The sequence below is a fragment of the Apostichopus japonicus genome, chromosome 22 (genome assembly GCF_037975245.1).
Source record: "Apostichopus japonicus isolate 1M-3 chromosome 22, ASM3797524v1, whole genome shotgun sequence".
In the NCBI taxonomy this organism is placed as follows: domain Eukaryota; kingdom Metazoa; phylum Echinodermata; class Holothuroidea; order Aspidochirotida; family Stichopodidae; genus Apostichopus; species Apostichopus japonicus.
The window spans coordinates 22755879-22768005 of NC_092582.1; the positions used below are offsets into that span (position 1 = coordinate 22755879).

Sequence of the window (12127 nt, forward strand, 5' to 3'; positions counted from 1 at the left end):
TTACAGGTACATGTGCAAATGAATTTCCTTACAGGTAAAGACAGGAGGGGAGGGGAGAGAAGGGGAGGGGAGGGGAGAGGGGGGAGAGGAGGGCATGGGGAGGGTGGTAGATGATAAGGGAGAGAATATTTCTATCAATGTTCCTCTTAGAATAAAAAAAAGAAAAAGCTCACATAATTTCTGTTTTAAAACTCCATTATAGGGTTGTAAAAATTGCACAAGCAATCCTGTATATAAAGACACTGCCTCCACATACCCTAATTCAAAAGCTATACCCAAACAAAAACTACTATCACTGTGTTCCCCCCCTTCTACCCCTCCCTCCCCTCCAACTCCCCTCCAGAAATCATTACAGATACTTCAGGGGGACCTTCAAAAACACCCAAATAACAAGAAAACTCCCAAATAACAAGAATATACCGATTTTAAATCCATAAAAACAGACAAAGACCAGACCAAATGCAGACACTTTGATGCTTAAAAAATGCCATTTCATGTAGAAAGATGCGCCAGGCATTTTTTTTGTCTCCACGATAATTTTAACACTGCGCTGGCTCCTTTGCAGAAAAATAATTACGGATCAAAATTGTCAAGTAAAACGTGAACTGACACTGTTGAATGCCAGGGACTACCAACACACCACAAATTGCATTTCCCCTTCATTTCCTCTATTTTGCTTTGTCACAAGGCATTAATTGCAGTTGTTCTCAGCATTTTTAATAAAGGGATTTTTTTGGTGTTCACGATATAGGCAACTTCCAAGAGACAGCTTTAACCGAAAATATGAAGATTAACCCTCGACCTAATTAACCAAAATTGAGGGGCAGATTGGGTGGGTTGGGGGGAGAGGGAAGGGGGAGGTGAGGGTGATAGAGGAGGGGTAATGATTGGTAAACCGTCAAGCATGGGCATGCTGGCATGGACAGGTAGTGGGATTTTTGGTATATTGCATTAATCTCGGAGTATGTGAATAAAAACAAACGGCACCCAGATTCCAGTTATCAGGGTTTCTCTCTGTGACATTGCCAAAGGTGGGAATTTTCCTCCATGGATGAAGTATGTCACAGACACCACTGGAAACTGGCAAAGAGGAGATACTCTTCGCTACAGGTTCTCACAAGTCCTAAGCTGGTATGGAAGTACCGAGAACAATGGATTATGGTCCTTGATGAATGGGAGGGAGAAGCTGATGTTAATTATGGGGCCTCGGCCAAACAATAGATAGTGAAAGGTTGTTTGTACTAACCTGACGTCGGTGTGGGAGTACCAGGGGCAGATGGATGTTGGTCCCCGGAGGACATGTGAGGGGCGGGAGCTGCGGATACACTGTCCGCGGCTGCTGCATTCTTGGCTGCGTAGAGGTTAGCCTCTTCCTGGGCTTTACCGATGTTCTTCTTGTAACGGATACGTTTGTTACCAAACCAATTGGAAACCTGAAAGGAATAGGAAAAAGAAAAGGATGAATCCAAAGTTATGACAGAGAAACGTTTATGACAATGATCGGTCTATCAGACAGGTATCGATTAGAGTTAATTAAAGACAGATAAATTTGTTAATTAACTACATATGCTAACATACAGTCTTCGATTCCTGTCAAAACTTGAACAAAATCCATGCAAGAACCCCCTTCCTCTTTTTTAATCAAAGTAATCTCTTGTTCAAACTTCCATCAGAGCAAAATGTCACCCTGCAAATTATGGTAAATTTTGTAATAATTCGGCCAAAGTTTATTGGCCGACTTGTCCGACGATTGAAGAAATATTTATGACCCTCTTTTAAGGATGATGGTTCACAGGCGCTCGGCTAATTTCCAAACCATGTAAACCGTGTAAAACTGTGTTGTTGTATATGAACCGGCATCACAACTGACCACAAAAGCTTTGAAAGTAAATCAAGAAACCATTCATAATCCTCTGTAGAGATCATTTCAACCATCTTCACCAGAGTGCAGTTGAGCAGACCGACAGAATCGATCAAAATCGTCTAAGCAACAAAGGAGCTATTATTGACAAGAATTAACCTAGATTTGTGTGTTCCCTTAACCACTTCTAATGCCAAGTTAACAACAGATCAAACTGGGAAACCTTGACAAACATAATGTCCAGGTCTTTTTGAGATGAAATGATATAATACTTTCCTATGACAAAGTTATTGTAATACCTGCGCTACTGTGATGGAGCACTTCCTGGCAAGCTCTTCTTTAGCCTCTTCACTTGGATACGGGTTACTTAGGTGGGAGTAAAAATATTCGTTCAAAATCTCTGTGGCTTGCTTGCTGAAGTTCCTCCTCTTTCTCCTACAGTTGCAAAGAAAGTAAAATCAAATGAAATCAAAAGCCATCGATGCATTTCTTTGATAATATAGGACATGCTATAAAAAAAAAATAATTAAAAAAAAAAATAACGTAAAAGAACGTAATGGGTACTAAATTCCTAGCGAATGAAAAGTCAAGCTACAAACGATTTTTTGTAGAATTAAAAATGGTGGAATTTGGAATGTAGAGGGCAGTGACCACCAAGAGGTTTCCTTTGGGCGGGATGGGGGGAGGCGCTGTGTAAGAACGTTACCGCTTGTTTTAGACTGAGGTAGATCGGAGAGGAATGGAAAATTACACCCATAGTGTGATTGGATAACATAATGATATTGAAAATACATGCTAGCACTATGGCTGCTCTGAACTAAGAAATGAAAATTCCCACATCAGTGATACTATATAAATGTGGATTTCCCCTGATGGTAAAACCGTAACGTCCCATTCCAAAGACAGAACTTTTTGAATGGGGCAACGACTGACTTGAGTTTGATAACGATGTGACGTCCCAGAAAGTATCTGACCGATCTGTCAGGCCAATTTTAAGGGTTTTTTCTTCATATTTTAGCCAAGTATCAAGGATTTAATATCCTTTCAAATTTTCAAAGAACTACAGAGTGTGCATGTTCTTTTGGGGGGTGTGGGGCTGTGTTTTGTGTAAATGCGATCACTTGAAAATACACGAAAAGGGGAAAAAACATGATACGAGAAGATTGTTATTCCAACGAGGCGAAGCTTTGCAAAGATTCTCCTCGTCCAGTGAGGAACTATTAAGGCAAGAAAGAGTCTAAGTGAGAGAAATGAAGAATTATTTCTGTAAAAGTCTATCAATGAAAAAAGCAATGCCTAAAATTTGATTCGTGAAAATTATTAAACTATCTACTAAAGTTTTCAGTTATGAGAGCATCTCAAAAGTCATCAGAATTGGTCACAAAAATATGCTAGGAAATCAAACAATAATGGTGCAATAATGGTTAAACATTAATTCCTCATCAAGAAATTAAAAATCTGAAATATTTTTCCCCCCTTGTCTAGACTCAATATTCTCTCATAATGCTCTTTAATTTTACACTCCACAATTTCTGAGAATTATTTTTGCAATCTGACGACCACCAGACGGTTCCCTTTCGAAAGAATTAAAGGTTTGTAGCGTGCAATATAATTTCGGCCTACACTGACAACCATTTTAACCGTTTCATACCATTTTCACAAATCAAAAATTATACTGATGGATTGATTAGCACCACAAAATAAATGTCTGCCTTTCCTTGTTACCACTGGTTACCATCACCAAAGTCAACAACTTTTCTCGATTAGATATGAGAACAAAACCGGTTACCTGGCATCTAGGAACCTGGACCGGAGTATCATGACCGCCTCGCACGTGCTCTGTTTCAGCTGTACCTGAATGGCATTAAATTTCCGGTGGATTATGTTCACCATCCGATCAATTTCCTTTGGCGCAATGGGTCGTGTCCGACTCTGCTCTCGAAGGAGGTTCATGACGTGGGTTGTGAATTCGTTGCAAGCCTTCGGTTAGAGAGAAGAAGAAAAAACAAGACCAAGGTGTTAAAAAAAGAGAGGGAAAAAAAAAAATCAAAGTCAACTAAAAGGGCTTTTTTTTTTTTTGTTTTTTTTTTTGGATGTTTGCCTCAAAAGTGAGTAATGTTTTTTTGGAGAGTTTGCGGATCAAATGGCTGGATTTGACTTGTAAATTGACATGTGTTGTACAACATTGCGTGTGGCGCGGTAATTCCATACTGCAGTTTTCTCGCTCAGAGTATGCATGGAGTGACATTTGATGCCGGAAAGATAAGAACCCTCCTGATTACTTCTCAAATCTCAAGGGCTACAATTTCAAGCAACAAATTTTTTATTCCAAAGTAACTTCATTTTGCTTTTTCTTTTCTTTCTCTCTCTCTTCTCTGTTTTTATTTAAGGCAAGTGTTACAGATGACGCATGGCTGGAGATTGGCATCTTACATCCTCATTCCGCCGACCATGTTATGAAGCGAAAGGTTCAAGAAACTGACATTTTTCACCGTCACGTTTTGTCTCTTTGACTTCCAATCGTGTCTGCTCCCGAAAGAAACAGGCATTCTGTGTCCTTGACACCTGTTGAACAGGAAAATTGCCACTAGTGGAGACTAATATCTCGCTGCATTTTGCCATCTTTCGGGGGGAAAAAAGCCGGTTTACCGTCCGCTTGAATGTCAACACGCTTAATACGAAGAACAAATCCCACTGCAGATGTACGGTACTAACCAAATTTGTCAAATTCTAAACAAATTTTTTTTTATATTATTCAGCCAGCGATTTCCCAAAACTACGGTGTCTTTCAGTAAATTCTTCACTGTTTTCATTTTTCCTTCTAATTTTTATATTTTTTTGGCGATTGGGTAGGGGGAAAGATCAAGAGTTGGACGATGGAGGAGGAAGAGGGATTAGAGAGGGGACAGAAGTGATGATGCAACTAGATGCACCAAAGCTCTCACAGTAACATGTTAATCAAATTTTGACTGTATAAACTTCCAATTACAACGAATGCTAAAGCCTGGACAAGATTATCCCACATAATCTGTTTCCACTGTCTTTTGAGCTGTTGCAGCCGTGTGTTTGCCTAAAATTAAGACTAGGATCTCCTTGCCGAGCTACAGATCTTGATCGAGTTTAAGCAGGAAGACCTTAATACTCATGTACGTAGCTGGCTCTGTACTTTAACAAGTGTGCTATGATTTGGTTACACGATCTAGTAAGAAGAGGGATTCCTTCAGTCAAAAAAAGAATCATCTCGAAATGCCAAGTTTGGTAGAAGACGGAGCAACTTCTCATTCAACAGATGTAAGATTAGAGGTCAAATTAACATTCATTCATGAGAGATGATTCGAGCTTGCATTGACAAAATCTAGTCGCTGCACATATTTAAAACCCTTCCTCTCTCCCCCCCAACCACCCTAAAAAATGCTAGATATGTAGCCAAAAATGTCCAAACGCACCCTAAAACTATCCCACAGTATCACACTTGAGGTGTTGTATTTTATCATATACACTACCCTGGAATAACAATTCCCAAACTCTTCGCTTTCTCTGGACCTTAACTTATTCCCTCCCTCCCTTGCCAACTTTTAACATTAGTTAAGGATGCAAATTCCATGGAAATCAGAAGAGAAAAAGAGTGCAAAATGTTTTTTTTTTTTAGTAACACTTCCATTGGTGTGGCACTAATTTAAACACTCTCCACAAAATAGAAATTGTTAAATGTTCTTGCCTTGGCCCTTTCCCCCCCCCCCCCCCTTCGGTTAGTTTTGCTCATTTAACGCATTATATGCAAATACCTCGTTCAGCCGACGATTCTTATCTCCCAAAGTGCTGTAGGTACTGCTGACCTTTAATTAAAGAGGTACTCTTAGGTAACGATCGGAAAATACATTTTAAAAGCTGACGGGACAGCATGGGATAAACATACATTGCAGCAGTGAATGTATATACATACATACACACATACATACAAACATATACAGACCTGTTCATATTTCTCTAACTCTGTGTGGTAAATCTGTCTGATCTGTGCAAGCTTGGCTCTGTAGTCTGAATGTTCTATGGCGTTCTCTTGCTGTCCCAAGCCTCCTCCGGATGCGGCCGCGGCGGCCGCCGCTGCGGCCGAGCCCCCGCCCTTCTCCGGTCCGGCCACGCCCTCCGCTATCAACATGTTGTCGAGCCTCATCAGCTGTGGGTCTGGTGGTTCCTCTTCCTGCGCGCCTCTTATGCTTAATACTGTAAAGAGACGAGAAATGATAAAAAAACATTACGGTTAAATTCGATCAGAGTAGGTCGATGGATGGTACGCGGGACCAATTATTTGTGCAGTATTAATGGTATTAATGGATGGTACACGGGACCAAGTATATGCAGTATTAATCGATATTTACATCGACAGAAATCCCTGTTGGTTTCCCTCAGTTTTTCACTCCATGTTCAATGTTCCATACAGAAATATTTCTTCCCCAAAATTAGAAGCGCTCAGCTGGTAATTAAGTCTACTGCATTCCCTCACATGTTAATAACAACTTCTGCCTAGAATGATATATGCAAATGAGGAGGCCAGACAGACCTAACCCCGTCAGACCGGACCTTCTGCTATAAATGGGTAGGCATAGGACAGGTGCTAGCATTGCTTTTTGTTTTCAACGTTGCACATTTCTCTGGATGTAATTTTGATAATTAATTCCATTCTTTAAAACACAAGCACAACTGACTAATTAGAAGACAAGTTTACACAGAGCTGCATGTCTTGCACTCACCGTGTGCTACAAGGGTACTGCCAAACATTCTATACAGCTCCTTTAAGGTAACCCCATACCATAAATAATGAGAGCTGTACTTGGAGGACCTAATATCTACAAATCCCACGTACCAAATCTAGAACCTTCACAATTTCTCTGTTCTTAATTCTTAACTGCCAAAACTTCCATTTTGTCTATATAGTCACATACCACATTTTACTGCAGATGCGATGCAGTGAACATAAGCCCTTACAAGTAGCATCCCACCGTCCCAAATGTTTGAACAATTGTCAATCTGGAGAGGATCTCTCTAAATTTTTCATGAGAAAGGTATTTCAGGGGTTTAAGGTCGAAAGAAAAAAATGATACTATTCATAAGGTCAGAAGATGTCACCTCATTATAATGTAGAAGTCGGGCTTAATATTAAGGGTATATCAATACGAAGAAACATGTGTACATACGTTGGATGGTAGAATGAGAAGGAAGGGCAACGACCAGAGGAGCCGGTCATTGAGGGTGCACAGTGTTAAAAGTTTTCCAGGGCATACTAGACACGGTGTTAAGGTTGTGAGGAGACAGGTAAGCAAGGAGCGAAGTATACTATGCATTACCTCCATGATCAAAGAACAAATTTCCTGTAAATGTAGCCTTCACAGACAACATTTCCTCTGGATATTTGCATTCTTATATACTCTCTTATCCTTCACAAACTTTGCTATGGATATTTCCATGGAAAGTTGTGGATATATCTGGATGCTGATGTTACATGTGGATGTCAAAGCCAGGGATATATCCATCTACAGTATATCTTTGACCTCTGAGCTTTAAGAAGAAGCAAACCCACTGGACCCATCCTCAGACGTGATATATAGAGCTACCTGTCATTTTCTTCCCAAAAAGCTCTGAGAAATCTTATTCTATTTTTGACCCATTTTTTCACTTATTGTTTTGTTAATTAATTTGCTTTCTTTGTAAAGCGCCTTGAGCAGTGACTTTTGTCTACTGATTTGGCGCTATATCAGCCTCATTTATTATTATTATTATTATTAATATTAGCTATGAAAGTTAGCTGCCATATGCCAGCTATCAAAGAGATAGGTGGCTATAATTTGCACATCATGCACTTCTTAACCTACTGAGATTTTTTTAACAAGTTTCTCAAATGTTTATTCACAACTGTAACAATCAAGTGTACCTTCAGTTTGTACTTGGTTCAGTTTGAACTTCTAAACTGTGATGAAGAGATTGCAGACAACAAGCTACATGTCAAAGGTAAAATTTGACAATGCCTGCCAGCGTAGAAAAACATAATTTTTTGATGGTTATATTATATATCCATTACCTATGCAAACCATCATTCTAGCAAAGTATACACAGTAAAGATAAACACGTTTACACAAGAACAAAAGACGGCTTGTTTTGAAAGTAAACTTGCTGGATGGGTTTGTTCACACAATAAAAGAGATAATCGTTGTGATTCGTGATATGATAAGCCATTAAAATAGTAAAATCAACTAGACGGCTTGAAGTGGTCAAAGGTCAGACTATTAAAACACGCATATAATTTAACTGTAGACTGTAGAGTCAACAGTTTTAAGTAGAAAATGATGTTATCATTGTAATTACACTTATCTTAAACACACAGTAATAAGCATGCAGGTACTTCACAATACGCCAGCAAATGACTGAACAGACCCTCTACATGTAACTACACCTATCAAAGCTCAGCCTATACAATGTCTCAAATCTTTATATATCTTGCCATATTTTTAGTGGGCTGTGTTACAAATAATCTCCAACAGATTCCAGAAATACCAACTCTTCCTCCTATAACTTCACACAGTCAACTAACCCCCTCCCCCACCCTCCCTCCCACCTCTCTCCCATTCCAGACCCTACCATCAAAGATTATTTGTCTCTCTTGTTAAGAATGGCTGCGGGATTTGATTTATGTGTGCGAGTTCCATAAAGTATCTAGGATGCCTGAATTATTAGCACATTGTGTATACTGTGTATACATCATAGTAGAGTAGTGTGCTGGTCATTCTACTGAAATGTACATAACTGTACCACATTATACCTTGATCAGTATGTATGAGCCACTTCACTATGAATCTTACATACTTACATTAATGTATCTGTCATAACTCTTATACTCATGGTGATTTAAATGTGCTGAAAGAATTACCTAAAACAAGGTCAGCTTTTACAAATTCTACACACTCCTTATTAATTACACATACAGTTTGCTCTATATACATACATACATGTATACACATATACATGTAAATACACATACACACATACATACACATGCAGCTGTGTTTTCCATGCAGACTAAAGGCCCATTTATTTTTTCCATTGTTTAAATCCACATACCTGTACCCTTACCTGAATAAATACAGTACCTCTTAACAATAGAATTTTTGTGAGGACGTGGTGATTCTTTTGAAATCACATCCCAGCACCTGGAATTCTTTCGTTCTCTCTGTCAGGATACAAAATAAACGCACACACCCATACAGACATTCTCGCATACATATACCCATACATACATACACATAGGCACACACACATACATGTGGTGTACAGTATATATGCGTACGCAACTCATACAGCCCTAGTCCAGTGACGTCAAATGATCCCTAAATTGGGTTAATTGGCCTGCACAAAGTTAATGACTGATCGAACCGTTAATATCGAGTCTGTGACATGACATATACCTCCGCTAACAATCTCACTGCATACACACACACACAGATGTATGTATGCATGTATGCAGCTGAAACCTACAGGACATAAACACTACGCACATTATAATCATCCACACTCCACCGAATCCAAAGACCAGCTCTGCCTATCGACCGTAACATTTCTCGCCCCGCGACTCCACGTTTACACATCCTCGGAGTACGAGTCGTGTTTCTTCGATCTCTTTCCCTCGTTATCGCCGAGATGTTTCGGAGACGATATCGGTGAAAACTTTGCCCCGGTCGTGCACGGCTGCTCTCTCATTAATAATTCCATACTTGAGGAAATGAATATAGTCATCATATTCTACTTTCACTGCTGTAAAAGACTGCAGATTGACTGTAACTGAATGATGCTGGGTCACTTAATGATGATGATGACGACGACGTTGATGATGATCATCATCAGCTGTGTATATCGTATACACTGCCGCACCAGAGAGTGAGCACGCTCTCTCGTGAGACAAGATAAGAGGGAATCGAAGAAGACCAAACACTGTACCGTCATGGGAGACTTCTTCATGTATTCATACAAAAGATCAGCGACTTGAAACAACTTCAGTGGCTCTATACTGTATAACAAAAAGGACCACTGTCTGAATTCATGTTACTATAATACCAATGTAACTGTTATGTGACCTTCAGTATCATCATGATGCCTGGTGGAAAGACCACTGTCATTGTACGGTGTGATTAAACAACGTTCACCGGAGCATTCATTTTGTACAACATATAGTACAACAAATAAGGAGAACATATTTCCATAGGTACGTTCAACTAGGAATATGTCTTCGTACTAGAAGACCAATGTGTCCATAAAGTACTATGCAATGTCTTCATACTATGCAATGTCTTCATATTAAAAGACCAAAGTCTTTCATACTATAAGACCAATATCTGAATACTGTAAGAATAGTGTCTTCATACCACATATGTACAGTACTGGCAGCCTTATAACATGAGACCAATTTTGTCTGCATACAACAGCAACAATGTCTTCATACTATGCAATGTCTTCATATTGAAAGACCAACGTCTTTCATACTATAAGACCAATGTCTGGATACTGTAGGAACAGTGTCTTCATACCACATATGTACAGTACCGGCATCCTCATAACATAAGAACAAGTTTGTCTGCATACAACAGGAACAATGTGCTTCATACTATATGTACCAGTGTCTTCATACTTACAGGACACAGCATTACTTAACTTGACATTGACCAGTACTTCTATTTATATATATATTATTCTAGCACCTGTATCATTATTACATCTGTTTACAGTGTAGCCAACAGCTCTCTAAATATGAGCCCTCTCTTGTAATGCATTGCATTTATACTGAGTCCAGAGAACACAACCGCACACACCTTCAGAATGTATCCACATATATAACATTGCTCCCAACGTATCTCAAGTTCGTCTTCCAATTTTCATTTTCCCCAAAAAATCAAATTATCCCTTGTAGCCATAATGATAAAAAAAAAAATTTAAAAAAATTCCAACTCCCTTTTCTACCTCGGATGTGGCCTCAAATTACACCATCCTGACTGGCTGATTTTCCCCCGAGTTCCCTTCTGGGAGAGAAGTGATAAGCAAATATTTTGAAGAAGAGAAGGGGGGGGGTTGAAAATCAATAAATACAGGCCACAATATTATTCACTTTGTACAGGTGGTAAATATAACAGCATGCTTGCACAGTCAAACAAGCAAAGGCAACTAAACTCAGCCACTGAGTCATACGATGAGGATAAAATTGACAGCGATTCTTTCTAAATATCTAGTCAGCAGTCACACACAGTAGAACTTTAACAAAGTTTACACATTTGCAAATTGTCCACCCAGCCCCTTATCCTATTGTACATGTTTACCAGATCCATTCCTAGCCTAGCTATCTTACACCCACATACATTGGTTTAATTGTCAAGCAATAGTCCCAATCATAAAGACTTAGGGTAATGTTACATGTAATTAAACTCATCAAATTTTTGAGAAAAAATTCAATCATCCCAAACCTCTTAGCTAGTTTGGGTATCTACTGTATGAATTAATACAAACCTCACCTGTCTCCTCATAACTTTGAGATACAGTACTACTGGGTGAAATTAGGGGGGGGGGGAGGTCAGGGGGGCAGATGCACCAAAAACCAATGCAAAGGGCTGATTTACTACCTGCAGCACATGCATGTTTACAGTTGTGCAGTATAATTAAACGGTAACACACAGTTGTACAAACTGGTACAAGAAATATTCCAGATTTTAATCCTTGAACTGATGTCCTCTCAACCTTATTTACACTTCTTGGAACACACTTTCCATTTTGTTTAATTTTTTTCTTCTTCTTCTTCTTCTTTTCTTTTTCCATCACTTCACTTTGTAAGAAAAGCCAAGACCTGGTGCCAGTACAACTGCGAACAATTCCCCACGCACACTGCGAATACAACTTCACCGAGACTTTTCTCTTCCGCTACATTTCCCATGTTAGACCTACTATAGGCAGAGAATGTGCAGAGGCCTCACACATAGGAGAGTTCAATATCCGTTCATGATACATATATATCTATTACAACCTCTGCGGATGTTCCGACTCTCAAAATTTTTGGCTGCAGATGTATAAATGTATATATATATATATCTATATATACGTTCTTCCTCTTTTACGATTCTGCAGCCAAACTCTCTCTCTATCTCTCGCCAGTCTCTTCGGGAATTACAGTGATGGCTCCTTTAAAGATGATATTAAACAGTCAATTTACGATGCTCAACCAATCTTCAGCCCCGG

The 12127-nt window shown here is 39.3% G+C and overlaps 1 protein-coding gene across 2 annotated transcripts in view; it reads right to left on the minus strand.

The window, feature by feature from the left end:
- Window positions 1-12127, minus strand: part of LOC139963417 (pre-B-cell leukemia transcription factor 1-like) — a 76911-nt gene that overhangs the window by 16158 nt on the left and 48626 nt on the right. For both annotated transcript variants that reach the window (XM_071964161.1, XM_071964160.1), the window contains exons 3-6: window positions 5835-6085; window positions 3651-3841; window positions 2161-2296; window positions 1247-1433 (exon numbers count right to left, since the gene is read on the minus strand). In XM_071964161.1, coding sequence (XP_071820262.1) covers window positions 1247-1433; window positions 2161-2296; window positions 3651-3841; window positions 5835-6085 — 765 coding nt within the window. The remainder of the gene's footprint in view (window positions 1-1246; window positions 1434-2160; window positions 2297-3650; window positions 3842-5834; window positions 6086-12127) is intronic.